At 40.0% G+C, this 20,127-nt stretch overlaps 3 protein-coding genes across 11 annotated transcripts in view; 2 read left to right on the top strand and 1 right to left on the bottom strand.

The window, feature by feature from the left end:
- The window catches only part of MED12L (mediator complex subunit 12L), a 315,648-nt gene that overhangs the window by 91,063 nt on the left and 204,458 nt on the right, over window positions 1-20,127 (bottom strand). The gene's annotated exons all lie outside the window — the stretch shown is intronic.
- P2RY12 (purinergic receptor P2Y12) lies at window positions 221-7,768 on the top strand. Its single transcript, XM_090055418.1, has 2 exons — window positions 221-359; window positions 5,514-7,768. The coding sequence occupies exon 2, from the start codon at window positions 5,538-5,540 to the stop codon at window positions 6,546-6,548; it is 1,011 nt and encodes a 336-aa protein (XP_089911544.1). The 5' UTR covers window positions 221-359; window positions 5,514-5,537; the 3' UTR covers window positions 6,549-7,768.
- On the top strand, window positions 260-12,999 carry P2RY13 (purinergic receptor P2Y13). 2 transcript variants are annotated; one of them, XM_090055420.1, is made up of 2 exons: window positions 260-359; window positions 10,899-12,901. In XM_090055420.1, exon 2 carries the CDS (start codon window positions 10,910-10,912, stop codon window positions 11,912-11,914), a length of 1,005 nt encoding a protein of 334 aa, XP_089911546.1. In that variant the 5' UTR covers window positions 260-359; window positions 10,899-10,909; the 3' UTR covers window positions 11,915-12,901. The 2 variants fall into 2 exon arrangements, with proteins under 2 accessions (XP_089911546.1, XP_089911545.1); XM_090055419.1 differs by lacking the exon at window positions 260-359 and adding an exon at window positions 9,266-10,062 and having other exon boundaries at window positions 10,899-12,999.

The following is a 20,127-nucleotide window of genomic DNA, read 5'->3' as shown; positions in this document are numbered from 1 at the left end:
TTTAACCAATTCTCTTTTCCCCCTTTTACAGGAAATAGAAGCAGAAGCACTGAGGCTGTCACTCAGACCATGAGACTGACTTTCTACGCAACTGAAGACAAGCCAGAGGCTGTCTTTCTACGCTTAAGTTCCAAGCCAGAGGCTGTCCTAAATACTAAGGCTGAAATGTACTGCTTCCTCCCCATTCACTCTCTTACTCTTTTGATCTGAAGATTTTCTTATAAACTAATAAGCATCAGGCTTAGAAAAAGAAAAGAAAGAAAGGAAGAAAAAGAAACCATAAATGACTCACTGCTAGCAATAATAACCTTCTATCACAGAGAAGGCTTCACTTTTCAGCATTTGTCTACAGTGCAAAGGTAATTTTCTTTTTGAAAATGCTCTTTTCTTCTTCTTCACAGTTGTGCATAGCCATTTAATAATGATTTAAGTTAGCAGTAAAATGCTATTTTTACTTTAAAAAATGAAAGGAATTTATGAACCAGCTTATAATAATCTGTGTAGACATAAAAACGAGCGCCTATTCATAGAGTGTATGTGAGAGTCTACGTGAGATGGTATGTGCATACCATCTCTTAAAACCTTGCGTGTTTGACGTGCCTCATTTTAAATGAAGACATTAATACATCAATATTATCTGAATGTAACTATTTTAGAATAGTAAAGTGCCTAAAAACTGTTCTTATTATAATTCAATTTGATGTTTCTCAATTCTCAAAAGATTTGGATTAAATATGATCAGATCCATGTTTTTATATAGAAGAACATCACATAAGAATTGCCATTTACTGGCTCAGACCATAGGTCCATCTTGTCCAGTATCCTCTGTCACCCAGTGGCAGAATGGATGCTGAAAGGGAGAGTGAACAAGGTATGACCAGGGTTTTTTTCCCCCACTGTTTCTCTCTCACTTGCAGCCTCCAGCATTTAAGGTCAAAGAAGTTCTGATTCAGAGGCTGCACCCATAACTCCCATGATCAACAGCTACCGATGCCCCTTTCTTCAAAGAATCTGTCCAATCCCTTCTTGAATCTGGCTAACCTGTCAGCTTCTATAACATCTGGTGGTAACAAGTTTCACTTTTCAATAACACACCAGGTGAAAAAATTCCTTTCATTAGTTTTAAACTCACTACCTACTAGTTTCATTTTGTTTGAATTCTTGTATTGAAAGAGAGAGTAAATAATAAATCCCTATTTACTTTCTTTTCACCATTTAGTATTTTGTAAACCTTTATTAAGTCCCTTCAAGCATCTTTTTTTCTGAACGGAGTAGGCCAAACCTCTTTAATCCCTCCTCACGTGAAAGTCCGTCCATACCATTAATCATGGTTACTGTCTTCTCTGTACCTGCTCTAGTTCTTCTATATCATTTTGAGGTGTCGGGATCAGAACTGGGCAGGCCCAGTATTCAAGGTGTGGACACACCATGGATTTATAAAGGGACATGATGATACTTTCTGTTTTGCTTACCATTCCCTTCTTAATAATCCCTAATATTTTGTTTGCTTTTCTGATGGCTGCTGAGCACTGAGCAGATGTTTTTAGTGAACTGTCTACAGTGACTTCCAGTTCTCTTTCCTATGTGGTAACAGTTAACAGTACAGCCCATCATAGTGCAGGTATAGTTTAGATTACTGGATTAGGGTTATGCTAATGTGCATCACTTTACACTTAGCCACATGAAATTTCATGTGCCATTTAGTTGCCCATTCACTCAATAGTGCCAGATCCTTCTGCAGTTCCTCAGTCTACTTGGTCTTTACCACTGAATAACTGTGTGTCAAAAATCACAAAATCTGTATCAGTCACTTGGAAAACCCAGTGTGGATTACTAACTTTTATTAATAACTGAATAAACAAGCTACTAAACTGAAACAAAACTTGAACTAAGATAGCTTTATTTTTACCATTAAATATTCTGTAATAGAACTCCAGCAAGAACTTAACATTAGTCCCAATTCCAGAACAGTCAATTCAGATATTTTTTGCAGCAAAGGGGATAAATCGAAATTTTGTACAACTTGTGGGTGCATATAACCAACATAAAAGTAGGAAGACGCCAAGTTATTTGTGAAGGAACACAGATCACAGACACTGTAGATTGGGACAACAATGTAATATACATTCGGAGACCTCTTCTCCTGAAAATGAACAATCTTTTATGTACAATTATTTAAAAGGATTTGTTAGTAAATATTCTGACTTGTCAAGATCCATTACTTTAAATAATTTATTTCTATTAACATTCTGCCAGATTAATTCTTGCAGCATTTCCCATCTTGTTTCACATTTTTCCACCTTTGACACGGACAAAGAAAAGCAACATTAAACGTATTAGTAATAAGCCACCATTTGATGCTTACTGTGTTTTCCAACCAACAGTCTCATGATGATTACATATTCTAGCCTTCAGGAAATGCTAAATCTTTAATCTCAATAGCTGAGACTCTATAACCAATTATCTATGAATCTGAGTAAGTGCAGTTTTCATATCTAAAGCTTGAAACACATGCCCATTCCTATATTATGATACCAATAGTCTATTTTTCCCAAAGGTAGATTTGGTGTGGGATCATCATGTGAAGAGGTGGGCCTGGTTACTTAAAAAGCTTTAGGTTTGAAAGCTCCCCAGGTATCCACAGCAACAGAGAATGGAGAATGCTTCTGTGTCTGCCAACTGCACATCCAAACTTCTATTTCAATTTGTGACAACCAGAAGGCAAAACACATTCCTTGGCACACAGGTGTCTCCATTCTTGCCCAAAATATGAGACAGAGTTTGATAAGTGAGGTAGGACAGTTCCAGTATGTGTGGGGACAAACCTTCTTATAGTGCTGCCCCAATGAGCATTCAGTTCTCCTTCAGGGAATGGCCTGCTAGGGGATTTTGCACTAAAAGCGTCACATCCTCTGAGAACTAAAGTTTAACGGTTTAATGGTCCACCACTTCAACAGGTGACTACAGGGACTCACAATGAACACTAAACAAATTTCCTAACTGCAGGGACAACGTAGCTGCAAAACATTCACTACAATTTTCCTTCCTCCAAACAGAAGGGACTGTGCAGCAGCACAGAAGCTGGCGAGCTGACAAATGCCTTAGCGATAGCCCAATTGGCCAGACAGAGTACTGAGGACGGGGATCAGCTATAGAGATAACAACTTGAGTGTCCTCCCATTATCTTGCTACAGCTGATCAGAGAAGCCAATTCATGTATTCTTTTCCAGTTTCCAGCATCTGAGCTAGTTGAAGGAACCACAGCAATATGCTTGGCTCAGACCCCACCCACTCCCTCCCCAAATCCTGAGCAGCAGTAGCAGCAGCAAAAGGAACGATCCAAAAGTTATTTCATTTCCTCATTCCACCCTAACTACATAAGTACAAATTCAAATAACTGTAATATAGCTATGAGGACAAAGACAGACAGAAGATGATCTCGGAAGAAGTTTTAAAAAGGTGATGTCAACATATGGAAAGAAATGAGCCTAAAACAAAAGAGAAAGGAGATAAAACTGATAACATGTAGGGAAACAAGCATAGGCAAAAAAAAAAAAATCAAAATATCAATCCAAAAAATAAAACTGTAGCAAAAGATAAACCCAAAGCTCTATAAATCTTGTGGAACTTGGGGACTGTGGCAGAAGTATGGATGAGGGGGGAGTGGAGAAAAAAGAAAAGGTGGCAGAAATGTACTGTTCTTTCAGCTGTTTATCCAATCATCACTGTTAGACTACCCCCAAAAAGCAACTACTCTCATCTCTACATTAATGTGGTTCTTTTCTCCCCTCCCCATTTGAAAAAAAATGTGGTCAGAAGCCAAAATGAAATAAGAGTCCTGGCTCCTGGACTCATTTGTCATGTGGAAAGTTCCGTCATATCTAAAACTCCTGTTTCCCAATCTCTTTGGAGTGCATTGTCTGTGTTATCCACAAGGTGGCACAAACAATACACAAAAGATGAGCTAACCCTTCTCCACAAAATAAATGTTTTAGGAAACATGGCATATAAGTGGCATTCCCAAAAGGAATACTCAGTGGGACAAATTCAGAGAAAGGAGTTTCACAGCATGACATATACCTTCTTCTGCTTCCTTCTGCCTGTGCATCAGATCACTTAGACCAGGATGGGCAAAATATGGCTCACAGGATACATCTGGCCCACCAACAGATTTTATATAGCCTGCAGCAGGTTCTTCAGCCCTGCCTGGCCCAACAGTGCAGCCCAAGCTGTGGCACTTATGACCAGTCCCACCACCCCTGGGCACACAGCAGGGCTGGAGCAGCTGGACTCCACTTCCTGGCAGCCCCAGTGGCAGTGGTTCTTTCTGACTACCACTGCCAGTGTCACTGCCACTGCAGGACCTGGCCCTGCTGCCAGGGTACCCTGGCCCATCCACTCTGCAGCCACCACTGCGGGCACCACACAAAGCAGGTGGGTGAGGCTCTCCATGGAGACTAGTCTGGGCAGAGCACACTTGGCTGGGATGGGGCTGCAGGCAGGCAGGGAGCAGCTTCCAGGAGCAGAACGGGTGGGCGGGGCCAAGGTTATGGGGCAGTTCACAGCACTGGCCTGGGGCCCAGGGCAGAGCCATGATCCAATCCCCACATCACCGTGATGGGCTCTATTTGCAAAAGCAGGGGCACGCTGGGAGCAGACTGCAGCCCTGCTAGTGGCCCCCCAGTGTCACTGCCCCATGAGCCCCTCCACCTCCTAGCTGTGACTCCCCACTTGCCCATGGCTTCATCCCATCTGCTTGGCCAAGCATGCCCTGCCCACAGGGGTCCCAGGTCAGTCTCCATGGAGACCCCAGGGCTGGGATCATTGGGTGATGACAGCATGGGGCCAGGTCCTGGGGCAGAGCCATAATCTGCTCCCAGCATGCCCCTGCCCACAGAACTGGGGCAGAGCCACTTAGGGAGTTCTGGTGAGGTGTTGTGACCTGAGCCAGGTCATGCCCTTCCTTCCCCCCTACCCACACCAGCTCACCAAAAGTCCCTAAGCAACTCTCCAACCCATATAATTGCCTACCCCTGATTTAGACTTAGATCCATTGGATTCTGCACCAGCATCAGTTAGTCACACCCTCAGCAGATGGATTGAATCCAACCAAGGCTAAACAACATGAAGACTATATAATTTAGCAAACTATGTAAGCACATACTGAAACCTGCACTGACTTCTACTGCCCACTTTGAAGCTTTTACCACCATGACATCATCCTTATTGGGTACCCAAACTGGTTTTCTTATGCCAAAGATACTGCAATTCATTACAGACATGCCCTCAGAAGGTTTAAGGGAATCCAAATCTACCAAAAGTAAAAGATCTTCTAGAGTCAGTGTAAATTAAGTCTGACCAATATAAACCAATGTCACTTCTGAATTTGGCACTTTATCTGTAAGTCTGTCATCCATGTGAAATGATAACTATAATTAATTATGCTAGCATAAATCCTAATAATATTCATAAAAGGAATATCAAAATAATCCTCATCTTTTCTGTTCTAACAGAGGGGAAAAGATATCAAACTACAAATGAAAGCTATTTACAACTTGAGCTCCTCCAGAACTGATATCAACTGCACCAGCGACAACCAATTCAGTAAAGTTCTCTTCCCTGTGCTCTACACAATTCTGTTTCTTGTGGGCATTGTCATGAATGGTCTGGCAATGTGGGTTTTTTTCCAAATCCCCAGTAAATCCAATTTCATCATCTTCCTTAAGAATACAGTAATTTCAGATATCTTCATGATCCTGACCTTTCCATTCAAAATTCTTAGTGATGCAAAACTGGCACCTTGGACATTGAGGGGATTCGTCTGTCGGGTGTCACAAGTTATATTTTACTTCACCATGTACATCAGCATTTTGTTTCTGGGTCTAATAACTATTGATCGCTACCAGAAAACTGTCACGCCATTTAAAACATCAAGCAACCTCCTCAGCACGAAGATTCTGTCCGTAGTCATTTGGATAGCAATGTTTGCTCTCTCCCTGCCTAACATGATTTTGACAAATAAGGAACAGACACGTGAAAAAGTGAAGAAATGCGCTCTCTTGAAATCCAATTTTGGGTTAACATGGCATGAAACTGTGAACTACATCTGCCAATTAATCTTCTGGATTAATTTGTTTATCATAGTGGTATGTTACATGCTCATAAGTAAAGAACTGTACAAATCATATAAGAGAACAAAATGCACAGGGAAAGTTTCTAGAAAGACAGTAAATTTGAAAGTTTTTATTATTATTGCAGTGTTCTTTATTTGTTTTGTTCCATTCCATTTTACCAGAATCCCCTACACCTTGAGTCAAACAAGAGATGTTTTTGAATGCTCTGCTCAGAACACATTGTTTTATATGAAAGAGAGCACCCTCTGGTTAACATCTCTAAATGCCTGCTTAGATCCATTTATCTATTTTTTCCTTTGCAAGTCTTTCAGAAAATCCTTGCTCAATATGCTACGCAAACAGGCGTCTTCAGAGCTTGGAACAAAAATTAAAGAGCGTACTGATGGAGATAGTTCTGAGGAGACTCCAATGTAGAGCTGAGATACATAAAACATTGCTATTCAGTCTACTTATTCCTATACTAATTATTTCAATTCTATTTCCAATAAAGTCAAAGGTTAAAGTTTCACTTGCTTCCTTTGGAACTGAAAAAACATTCTCTACTTAAATCAGACACACTGGAACAGAGGAACTACTGATAATGGCCACAGTTTAGTAAAATGCTTAAAGTATTGTTTAACTTTAAGCTAAGTAGTCTCACTGAAGTCAATGAAACAACTCACATCCTTGAATTTAAACATGTGCATGTATTCTTTGCTATATCACAGACTATATGCTTACTACAATAATTATAAAGAAGATGCTAACTTTTTAGTCATGGAATGCTGGAGAATAATTTATTAATTGTGAATTTTTTTGCAGAGAGAAGGTGAAATCCTAGCTGCAACACAATTAATCTTTAAACCTACAATCTGCAAAATGCTATTATTAGAGAAAATAAGGGCTAACTATACATTTATTAACAGGAAGCTATTATTTTACCTCCAAATGCCTAACTATTAAAAACAAGGAAGAGTATGTATAAGCTATTTACATTGAATTATAGCATATTAACAAAGTTGTGATTATTGTATTCACCTTTGGAATGTTACTGACTATTTAAATAATTGTATCAAGTAAAAAACACTGCTGTATCATAAGCAAATTTATCTTAACTTTATTTAACCCTGTAAATCCCTTACAATATGGTATGAAAGATCAGCAAAAGAACTATGGTCTTATAGAGAACACTATATAAATACATATGATTTTTTAAAATAAAACTAAAAACTCATTTTGCAAAAAATGCCTGGGACTCAGTTGGAGGCAGCACTGAACAGATTAAAATAATACCAAGTAGTAAGGTCAGTTTTGTTTCCATTATTCCAGAGTTCTATTTTCTCTGTTTACTGAAAGTTGCTACACATTTTCTGTTTGGAATATCAGGAATGCAGCTTTGACAACAGTATAAATAATTCCAAGAGCAAAGGGCTTTAAGTAGATATAAAGTTAACTGCTGCTACACTATACTGCTAGTGCAAATACTAACCAGACTCCCCCTCTGAACATTACCATGGACATTTCAGCTATTACTTTCACTATCTGTTCACTCACATACTAGTTTTCGCAGAAAACTTACAATCTTAGGCCTGTTTTATAGCTTATTCTGTTGTTTGGAGTAAAACAAATATTTAACGATTCCATAGTTTTGTGTGTCATAATTAAAGCATCCTAGCAACTAAGAAAGTGTGACTGTGTTATATTATGGACAACATGAAACCAGTTACTGAACAGACTTTGTAACTAGCATAGTTAGTCATGGAAGCATCTGTCAGTCTTGGCAGCTAGAAGTGCATGTCACTGAATCCTTGAAGAAAGTCTTTCACCAGCTTAATATAAAGATGTTTCTTATAAAACAGCAACCATCATCATCTATGTGGTGTTTGCTGGGGACATGCACCAGTGCAGCCACCCTTGCAGGGATATAGGTGAAATAGGTATATATGGGTGTTTGTAGGCAGTTATATAGACCTAGGATCCCTCACTTCAAAGGTATCCTACACCTAAATTCTTGATCCCATCAGATTCTATACAGCAAGAGGTCTGTTAAACTGTAACTTTCTCCAAAACAGGTGCAATCCATGATCTGCAGCATTTACATCTGCTTAACTCAGCAGGAAACTTTCCCAATGACTAATGACTAATGTGGTCAACACTATTTATGAGCAAAACAGGGTTAGGAAAAAGGAAATTCATCTACTGTATCAGATATATAAACAATTTCAGATAAGGACTGCCCACAATGGTGAAAATAAAGGTTGTAAATCAGGTCACTCATGGCATGCTACTGAACAAGCAATAACCCTTATGAAAAGTAAGAGCAGCAGTCAGCATGCACACATCACGAGGCTCTACTCAGCCTTGAACTTTCTCATGGGTGATGCAGAAGAGGAAGTCCAGGGGCACATGCATGCAGCATCAACAACATACCCAAATGAAAAAAAAAACAAAACAATAATCCAAATGAAAGTATGGTTTCACAATTTGATTTAGGTTTGCTTAAGCCTTATATGTACATTTGGTAGTAAAGACTTCTCATGAGGCAAAGCTCCAATTTGAGTGATTTTCCAGAAGATTTTAACCCCTAACCTACTCCTGACATGATATAAGAGTGATTTTTGCTTCCGGTTCCCTGGTCTATCCTCAGCAATTACTCACTTCATACAGATGTATGATGTGGTTCGCAAATGTTGCGCACCACAGATTTTGCAGCTGAGAACATTTGTGGTTTTGCTTTCTTAAGAAGGGTCAAAAAACAGGATTTCCTGTCACTGAAGAAGCAGTTGCAGGAACCCATAACATCCATGGACAATGTAGTAAGCAGCAAAAATTCCACTTAAAGCTGCACTATGTGGAAAGTGCCCCTTCCCTCTCCTTTCCCCGCCCAGAAATTTACAACACTTACCAATTTGGAGTGAAGTCTGCTTACCATATTAGAAAACAGCTTACATTGCAAGAGATGTAAAGAGTATAAAATACAAAAGAAACTCAACCTAAAATGGTATAAGGCATCATAGCTGCAATGCACATAGAGAAAGGTCAGGTTTGGCTACTTTGCTGTTTTCACTAACAGTCAAACACATATATGTAACAAAAATTAGCTCTCATCAAGGCCAAATGGAAGGACAAAGCCAGGAAAAACAAGTGGGGATTTTAGGTAATGGACTCATTAATAAAAAGCCCACACATCTCTATTATAAACTTGAGCAGATGCACAGATACACAAAGCTTATACACAGTAATCCTCAGTGACACAGAGGAATGCATAAGAATGCCCATAAAATCTTGCTGTGGCCTGACTTACACACCACAAACATATATACAGCACCTACAAAACCATGCTGGTCCACAGCTTTATGGCCCCTCTGCACCAGACCAAAATATAATTGCAGCTGTATATCTATAGAACAGAACAATGGAAACAGACCTTTTATGAAGTAGGTGTACGTGATTAAGTCATTATTATTTCCAGTACATATGTCAAAGAAGATATGTAAAACACAAATTGGCAGTAATTGGAGGTAAAGTCAATATCCAGATCTGAACTTTTCTACTTAGAAACATAATAACTGCCTATAGTATTACCCACCCTGTCAGGGATCCTCTTGCTGACAAGAATCAGTAATAGATGTCTTAGTTGTTGTCTGAGGTAAAAAATAGATCTGCAGAGGTTTTATCATGGAAACTTTGCCTTCTAAGATTAACAAAAGATTGGAAAAGCCTCTTGTATGCAAGTTTTAGACTTGTCTGTGATTACAGAATGAAAGCAAATATGTACCCATTAGTACACAGAATGGGTTAATAATTCAATGCACCACAAAGCGGAAGGAAACCTAGGGGGGAAAAGCAAAACAAAACAGTTCTCATCTGAAGATATATTACCCCATTCTTAATGAACTACTGAAGGCTTCAGTCGACACAAAAACTGCAATCATTTCCTTCAAAACAGGTGAATTTCGTTTCTTATAACCTTTATACAGGTATTCATACCAAGCTGTCTGCATACGTGTGATGCTCAAGTCAAGTAGACTTACTTAATATGTAAACTGTAACATGCAAATTATATGAATAATTCTTAGTTTATGTCCTTTATACAAAGAACTGTTTTAGAATTTTGCTGAGAAATGAAATATGGCTTGTTTGCTAAGGTTCAAAACCTTGAAGTTTCATCATTATTAACTTCAAGGTTAATTCACAGCATAGATTCTCTCTCAAAAGATTGCTTATTTTATGTCATACCTCTGATATTTCAGCTCATCAGGATTTTGTTTTGTCATGTGCTATGTGAAGACAAGACGTTCCCTTAAGTCATTCTGCTGTGCCCTATTATCTTTGTATAGTCTAACCTCATTGTAACAAGCCTGCCTGGGACCAGGATAAATTCATTAAAATAGGCTGCCTGCTACAATTTGATGCACCCTAAAACTAATAATGGGGAAAAAATGGTTCCTAAAGTTGGGATTTTAAAAACAGAAGTTTGTAAACAACAGAGTTTGTTGTAATGAGGTTGTAATGTATAATAACAGAGCCCTCCATTAACATGCTTTATGGGGTTTACATGACATTTCTAACTTTTCATTATGAAAAAAGAATTCCCACTGAAACACCTTATTTGATGTTTACATAGGGAACAGGGTTTGCATACAATATAATTAGAGCATGTTTGCCCAAGAGAACTATTTAGTGCACGTTTCTCAAAATATTTTAGAAAGCAGTATGTATAGGTAAACAGCATGTCATTTTGTGTATATCTTATCATGTATGTTTTATAATTTCATTCCCCAGTTTCTGTCAAAATGAATGGGAGTGTTGTCAGCTTCTCCAATGGAACATCATTGATCTGCCATAGAGACACCAGAATTGTACATGTAGTGTTCCCAGTCCTCTACACCATCGTTTTCCTTATTGGACTGATACTGAACAGTTTGGCTGCTTGGGCTTTCTTCCAAATTCGAAGCACATCAACTTTCATAGTCTACCTTAAAAACACATTGGTTTCTGATTCTATAATGACTTTAATGCTTCCTCTGAAAATTCTTACTGATTCAGGACTAGGACCATGGCAACTTAAAGCTTTAGTTTGTCGTGTTTCAGCTGTGATATTTTATGAAGCAATGTATGTCAGTATAGTACTACTTGGTCTTATCGCTTTTGACAGATTTCTCAAAATTGCACGACCTTATGGGAAGCTTTGGGTGCAAAATGTCACATCTGCAAAAATTCTTGCAGGGATTGTTTGGATTTCTTTCTTCAGTCTCTCTTTGCCAAACATGATTTTATCAAACAAAAAAGCCACATCCCTCTCCGTGAAGAAGTGTGCTTCTCTGAAGAATCACTTAGGACTGAAATGGCATGAAGCTGTCAATTATATTTGTCAGTTTGTTTTCTGGGCTGTATTAATTCTAATGCTTATCTTTTATGCAGTTATTACCAAAACGGTATACCTGTCTTATAGAAAAACTCAGAAGAAAGATAGCAAAAGCAAACGAAGGACCAAAGGGAAAGTATTCATCATTGTCATAGTTTTTTTCATCTGTTTTGCTCCATATCATTTTTCTAGAGTACCATACACTCTAAGTCAAACCCACCAGAGAATGGACTGTAGCATACAGAATCAATTATTCATTGCCAAAGAAGGTACTCTTTGGCTAGCTAGTACAAATATTTGCATGGATCCCCTGATATATATATTCTTGTGCAGATCATTTCTAGAAAAAGCATTCTGTGTTAAGGTGAAAAAATTTAGAAGTACAATTCATGAAAATCCAACAGTTCCAATGGACACTAGAATATCAGTGTAGATTCTTGATTTGGTAATTTGGAACTCTGTAAGTAGAAGGAGTGCGCAAAGCAGGCAGTATTCGATTTGGATCTGGCCCGAGTTGGGGGACAGTGATTCAATTCACTGATTCAGATTACTGTTCTGATTTGATTCAGCGGAATCTGAAGATTCGATTCCGATTCAGCCACAGACACAGCTTTATATGTTTCTTCTATGGACCTCGAGGTACCAGGCACAGCTGATGAACACTGAGGTGGTGGGGCGGATGGAGTATCCCACAGGAGCATGTGGGGGGAGGGAGGTTCACTACACACGCTTGGTACTTCTGGTCCACTTCTGGGTCCACTGCCAAGCACGCGGAGGACCCCCCACACCTCCCTGGCTCAGCAATCGGCCACGGGGGGACCCTGGGTGCCTCCCCAGACCCAGGACACACCAGTCGCTGAGCCAGGAGGGCGGTGCACTTCATGGCAGACTCAGAAATACTTCTGGTCCACTTCCAGGTTCGCCACTGAGCATAAGCAGGACCCTGCTGCACTCCCATAGGATGCTCCATCCACCCCACCATCTCAGTGTTCACGAGCCACGCCTGGTACCTTGATGTACAAAGAAAATACATATACAGCTGTGTTTATGGCTGAGTCATCGAATCTCTCCAAATCAAATTTGGAGCCTTCTGATTCAATCTGGAGAGATTAATGGGTCTCCCGATTCAATCTGAATTCAGAGATTTGGCCACCAAATCAGGCCGAATCTCCTCCAAATTGAATCAGTGACTGAAGCTTCGCACAGCCCCAGTAATTAGCACTAAAATGTTTTCAGAGAAGTTAAAAATGTATACAATGTTTTATTTCTGAAGGTGAAACAAAATGTTTGATATTTTTTCCTTAAGCATGACTCTGTAAAACAGTATCATGGCATAACTTACACTTGCTGTATGATTTCCACGTCAAAAGATACTGTTTAATAAGTAAAAAGCCATTTTTCTAACTGTCAAGACTGCTCTGAATGACAGCTGTACAACCTCAGTGTCATCAATGGAACTGCACACCTATAACCATTTAAAAATGAATGGGAAAGAACCTTATTGATGATACATAACAAAATCACACAAAATGCAGCTCGCCTCTTGCATAGCTGTGTTTGTTCTGCAGGACTAACAAGAATAGACAGCAATGAAAGCATTTTAGGCACTAAAGCAAGCAGGCTAACCAAGGGAATGCATTCAGGATTTGGAGCTGATGAAGAGGCTTATGACCTAATCTGAATAACAAGTTGAAGAATGACTGTGAATGGATAGTTACTCTACCTCTGGTATGTGAGAAACTAGGTGCATCCAAAACAAATGGCGTATTTTTGCTGCCTGACAACAAACACCTACTCAATTTTAAGGTTTTTTTTCCATTGCCTATATTAGTAATCTTTAAACTAGCTTCCTGTATACCCTACAGTAGACCTGTGTGAAGCCAGCAGACCAGCTAGTATTCACTTTGGATTCAGCCGAATTGGGGGACAGCGATTTAATTCAGTGATTCAAATCACTGTCCTGAACTGATTTGCATGAATCAGATTTAGAGATTTGGCCGCAGCCAAATTGGACAGGCCACATTCCCCACCTACTCTCCCAGCCCTATCAATGGCTGTTGCTCTGCCTGTTCCCAGCTCCCCGCTCTTTTAAAAAAAAGCCCCAAACTCACCAGCTGCTGCCAGGTGGGGGCAGGGGGGTGATCCCCGCTGGATCCTCCCAACCTCTGCCTGCTCTCCAAGCCCCACCCCCCATGGCTGCCCCACCCAGCCCCAGCATCAGCTCTTTAAAACCAAAAACCAAGAATAACCCTGAACTCACCAGCTCCTGCCAGGCACGGAAGCTATCCCCATGCCCCCACCACATGAGAGGCTCTGTTCACAAGCTCCCAGAAGCCCTGCAATGGACTGGGAGAGTGGGTGGGGGATGGGGACTCCCCCCCCCACCATGCAATGCAGGGCAGTGGTGAGCAGCAGGAATCGCCCCTGCCTGGCAGGAGCAAGCAAGTCGGGGCTTTTATTTATTTATTTATTTTAATTATTATTTTTTTAAAGAGCCATGAGGCCAGGCAGGGCAGCCATGGGGTGGGGGGAGGGGGGGCTAGGAAAGTGGGTGGGGTCCCCCCATGGTCCCCGCCCCACCGCCCCCTACTTACCAGCATGGAGTCTGGGTCCAGCTCCCTGCAGCAGTGAGTGGGGACTGCCTGAATCTCCGAAGCTCTCCGAATCGATTTAGAGAACTTTAAATTGATTCAGACCTTTTTACTGGTATCGTGATTTGATTCAGATTTGAAGATTCAGCTGCCGAAGTGGGCTGAATCTCCTCCAAATCGAATCAGCACCTGAAGCTTCACACAGCCCTACCCTACAGTACCTCAAATCATATAATAGAGAAATATTTTTTTCACAACCTAAAAAAAAGTTATAAAGGGAAAGCTGTGTCCCCAGCCCCCATGTTGTACTACTCACTTCTCCTATTGTACCACCAAAAGAATCTCTTCTCCAAAATTTCTTTTTCTCCTTCCCAACATTAATGGAAAGGGAAAATATACTTGTATTGAGGGAAGCTCTTTGGAGATCCAGGCTCCACAGGAGACCCAAGGCACAGCCATATTCTTCTGCAGCCCTTGCAACGCTCCCAGTTGCTTTTTGTTAGGAAGCATGAACTGAGATCTGCTGAGCACACACTCCCATTTTTCAACACAGACATTTCGGGAGGTCAGACTAAGTTAAAAGTGGCCACCCCATGAAAGTCAGGATGGATGGACTAGCAGGGGTGGTTTGGGGGGCAAACAGGGTCCACAGGAGGGGTTGCTGGGTTTCAGGAGTGTTTTTTAGGATCAGAAAGACTCATGGAGGCCTTAGGGGGATATTTTTAGGCCCCCAACCCCCTCTCCATCTCCATATGAAGACCCCCCACAGCAAGCCAACCCCCTCATTCCACCCACCCCTCACCCCGCTGGGACTTGCTTTGTCAGCTTCTGGCTATGGCAAATGTTTGTAAAACTGGCACTGGGAGCAGCTTGTGCAATGGGGGAGTTTGGCAGGTTCATGGGGACTGGCTGGTTCACAGGGAGAGCATTATCAAATCTGGGGGTGAAGGGAGGGATCAGTGGGATAAAAGTAGCCCAGTGCCAGGGAAGGCACAGGACAGGCACACCTCCAGGGCTGCAGCTAGAATCTGGTCTTTCCCAGCCCTACGGCTGCACTGGGTACTGTACAGAAGTTTAGGACACTTAGATTGGTCTAAAAATGGCCAACTTGATTTAAGTTGAGTATACCTCTGAGGTAGGGTTAACTTGGATCAGTTCAGCCATTTTTAGACCAATCTAACTCTCCTGAACTTCTGTACAGCCCACACTTAGATGGATCTAACTAGGGATCCAAATGTAAGGTCTTCACCTGGATGAATTAAGTTAGATCAGGTGGCCCTTTTTAATGCCATCTAACCTGTCCCTAATGTGTGTATGCACCCATAGAGTGCTTGCCTCACACCTCGTTTGGAACTTCATTACTTGAACTTACAAATACTAAATGGAAAGAAGACAAAAAGCCACACAGGATAAACTCTCTTCTTATTGCCCTGAGCTGCCTGCCGTGTTCTACCTGCATGACTGTGGCTCCCATAGCTGCTACCTGTCTCAAATGGAGGTGGTCAGAAATCTAAAGAGATGTCTCTCCTCTCCTAATCTCCAAAGACTGCCGGGCCATGTCTGGAAGAGTGCGGACATGCAGAATGTCTGCGGCACCATGCACCACACATGAAGGGTAGCAGCATGGGGAGTCAAAGAAAACCCACACCAAAAAAATAGGGTGGCATACATGGTGGCAGCATGCACCATCCAAAACTGGAGCCTGGCTGGCCAAAAATATGCTCTGCCTGCTGACTAGGCTTCCTGCTGCAGCTGCAGCTGCAGCTCCAGGAGGACCCAAGGACCCCAGCTAAGGCTGCTGGGGCCACCACAATTGCTGTCCCTAGCCTCCCCTACCCAACCCAGGGTAACCTGCCATGCACCGGTGCGCGCATGGCATGGGCATTCCCCAGGGAAAAGAAACGGCAATGTGAAGTGTGTCACTGCTACTTGTCCCTGGGAAAACAAAATGTCCGTGCTCATCTGGATGTGCCCCTGACATTTTTCATGATGGGCTATTGCTTTTAGTCAGCAAAAGTCTAACATTAAATTATTGAGCCAAAGAGTTGAACAAAGTAAACCATATAAAATAATAGCTTTATTAAAATATTAAGCATTCCAAAGTTCTGTGTTTTTCTTCCTTCTTTCCTAATGGCTATATCCAAGCTATTACTGGATTTACTCTTACACCTCTAAGGAGAACTACAACAATAGGGAAGTGATTTGGCAAGGGAACAGAGGGAGGATCTTTTATCAACTCTGGTTCTGATATACTGGCTAACTATTTATCTTCAGACATTTTTCCTGTACAAGTATCAGACAATGTAGTGTTGATTACTTAGCTTCCATGTTTTACTTTTAAGGTATTCTTAGAATTTTTTTTTATTTCCAGTGAAAATTTATAAAAATACCTTGGTTGCTTGTTGTCCCCTCCTTTTGCAAAGGAGTTTTAAGACTGTCCAATATTTATGCTATATTGGTAGAAATGAATACTATTTAGTATCTTATCTATTACACCTTCTCCACTAAATGAGTTCAACTCCAAAAAATAAGCCTCCTTGAACTATAATGCTCCACCTGAACTATGGCTGAGACCTAAGAACCCATTCCTTAAATTACTTATCAAATTCTCAAATTTCAATATTAACCAAAGTAATATCAGCTGGTTCTTTCAGTATGATTTACAACTGATGGATTAAATCTTCACCCTGCACTTTTGTTCATTTGGCAAAAAAATAAAAGGGCAGAGTTATGGCTTATTGCAGTAATCCTAGAAGTCAAAATACTCTTTATACTTTATTAGGTATTTAAATTAAGGCAGCAGGAAGGAATTAGAAAACTGAATATTCTTTACACATTTTATTGCTACTGTGGCTAAAACTTTGTTAAGCAGAGATTATATACAATGTATTGAAAGTTAATAATGGTCTCAAAGCAGACAAAGTATCAAAAAATATTCCCCATACTCCTGAACTTGGAGAAAGTTTAAATCTGGATTTATAGCTAACTTTACACTGAAGTGTTTCCCGGAAGCACTGCAACACTGAATGCAAGCCCTGTTGAGGAAGCTCATGAATTTCAAATATGTATCAAACTCCTAGTCTCAAATAAGACAGCAGCTCAAAATGATAAAACTCTATGCAAGTTTCTAGGAAAAGAAATGGAAAGGGAAGTAAACTTTATTCCCATCCCCTAGCCCAGCTTATTTTTATGCTGCTTAAGGAGGTGCTGTTATTCAGCAGTCTTCAGCTTATACGACAAAGTATAGGAAAGAAACCTGCACCTAATGATGGGTGGAACCACAAAATGAACTCAGGTGCTTTCATAATGAGGGATGTGCCACAGGATTTATAGAAGTCTTTATTGGCTGTTTCTCAGCAACTTAGATGTCAGGAAGTGAAAGGGAGGAAGATATACACTAATAGTTATGATACAGAAAGGATAACCTGACTGCAGAAGTAAGAGACAGCCACTTCCCTGCCCACCTCTAGAAACAAATATCTGTTAGGTTCTGAAATGTTTTTTCACCATCTTTTGTAGTTCTGGTTTCCATCTGGAGCTAGGAATGCATGCAGCTATCAAACACCAAAAATAAAACATACCACAGCACATTAGAAACATCTTAAGAAAGTGCCCTCTTAAGATTTCCAGCCCAATTTTACGATTCAGGAAGAGCTAATCTTTCCATTTAAAATTCGCTCAATTATAATCAAGTGTACCTTAGGATAAAAAGTCCAGTTCAAAAGTACTGCTTCCTTATTGGAGGTCACATGATTTTGTCTAAATCATCTTAGCATATGATTGTAAATCCAGAATGCTGTATTATATTTATTAAAATTAGATATGGGAAAACTACTTGGGATAACCTTTCCCCTAAACCTTGGGGTCAACTGCTTTCGCTGGGAATCTTTTCCATTTTTACTGCTTGCCTTCTTACTTTTTTTTTGCTCCTTTCTGAAGCCAAGCATAAATGTTTCAAGAATATCATTTCTCTCAGAAGAGAGAATACGTATGAGAAATCTTTTACTTGACCACAGAAGCCACACCACAAAGGCTGTCATTCTGGGTCTTCCAGTCATCTTCTGCACATAGATAAACCCTAAGAAAACCCTTCAAATAAACCCTAAGCAAAATTAATGCTCTCCGTTTACTGCAAACCTTTCACAAGATTTTAATACCTTGAATGTTGTGATCATCACTCAACAAAATCACTATTTCAACCATCTCCATGTTTCAAGAATCCAAGGGGCATATTCCATCTGATAATCTGTTAACATGGAGCTGAAGCAACTAAAGGATTGGAGAGCTTTGTAAATGCTGGTTCTGAGATTCATTCTTCCTTTGCTCCATTAACAGCATCAAAACAAAGCAGAAGTAATTGAGTTCAGCAAAAAATCATCTTCAACTAAAACAGACTAATAACCATTGGCAGAGCCTTGGAAGACATTAACAGAAAATAGATAGATTTCTAGTAAAGTAGGGTGATCAGTAAATAGAACTTTCTCCAGTGTCATTGCTGTGTCACTGCTGACTTAACTGTGCACAGACTAGAAGAATAACTCATCAACTGGCACCATTTCCCTGGGTGGGTACTGTGGTATTGGATTTGGTCGGGCATCTGGCCTGCTTGACTAGGAAAACAGACAAAGACCAGAAGTGCTGATACTGCTTATTTCAGTTAAATGTTCTGAGATAAGGAATCCTGCATGCCTTGTTTTGTCTTGATATATTACCCTGTGCACAGATGTCTTCTTTAAGTAAACTGTCTGTATGCCTGTGTGTGATTTACTGTTTGTTTTGTTTCTCCAAGGTCGTTTTTTTTTGTCTTTCTCTGTCTTAAGTACAAATATGATTGTAAACATATAGAGTTCGAGAAATCCCTTGAAACAGACAAGTGGGTGATTATTTAGGGCAGTATAGCCCTAAATAAAGAAAAGCTGGTTCTGTCAGTTCTGATTCAACCACAATGTGAAGTTTGATTTCTTCCACAGTACTGAGGAAGGTATGTCAGTATGTTCCACTATAAACCTTGGGCGTTTCTAAAGGTAGAAACACTCTTCAACTTGCCTACAAAGCTCAAGTTTCAGAATAAGATTAAGACATGTCATAGCATCTCATGGCCTCTGTAGCTGAAGCAACTCAGAACTTAGAATTTTTGTTGAATGAAGTTTTTTGGATGCCTGAGGCATCATGCTTATGTTGCAAACTTTGGTCATTTCATAACTTTTCTATGTTAAAAATAAACAGAGACACTATAAATCTCACCAAGAGGTTAACTGGCATAAAAAATAGTTCAGCATTGTCAAACATGATGGTAAAAAGTTTTAGCATGAAGCAACAAAAAATAATTGTTATAATAAAGTTGCTCAGGTTCTTATGAAATCTAAGAACTGCTCTGTAATCACTAGAATGCATGAAAGTAAATTCAGCCTTTAAATAATCAGCATAATAACAACATTACAGGTTTGTTTTCAGCTGCTCATTTCATCAAAGCTTTACATTTCTTTTACACCACCTTCATGACTAACCTCGTAGCCTTCCCCATTATATGCTTACTAGTCTTGACAAGCTGTGGCTTGAAAGCTGGGACACAGTATGCTTAGATTAAGAGCATGTAGGATCTTATTATTAACTTTTTCATGCTCTAACTTTTTTTACTGATAAATCCAAATACATAGCATTTTTCATAAAAAGTTATTAGATCAGTTCCCTAAATTGATAAATAACTGTTATTTAGTTTTTTATATCATGTCCTTCAGTTGTATCTGGCCACTGTTAAAACACATCCATCTATTATATTGACATGATAACAATTAATACCTTGACTCTTCTGGCAAGTATTAAAATTACATCAAAGTAACTTAGCTTAATTTATTCTGATTTCCCTTCTTTAGTTAGGTATCTTAAGCAGACATCCTACTTTGCCTTCTTGGAAAAAAAGTGATACTATTAGCCACCTGCTTAAAAGACATCTGTACTAATAAATTTAGCTGCCTAAGTCCAAGAAAAATGCATAAACATTCAAACAAACCTGTTGTGCTCTCCACCTAATCCTGGACACACGTAATGAAGTCTA

Source organism: Crocodylus siamensis, chromosome 6 (assembly GCF_052110815.1).
Source record: "Crocodylus siamensis isolate JL-2025a chromosome 6, ASM5211081v1, whole genome shotgun sequence".
Classification (NCBI taxonomy): Eukaryota; Metazoa; Chordata; order Crocodylia; family Crocodylidae; genus Crocodylus; species Crocodylus siamensis.
Note: the sequence above shows the minus strand (reverse complement) of the source record. Positions and strands in the feature narration are given on the sequence as shown.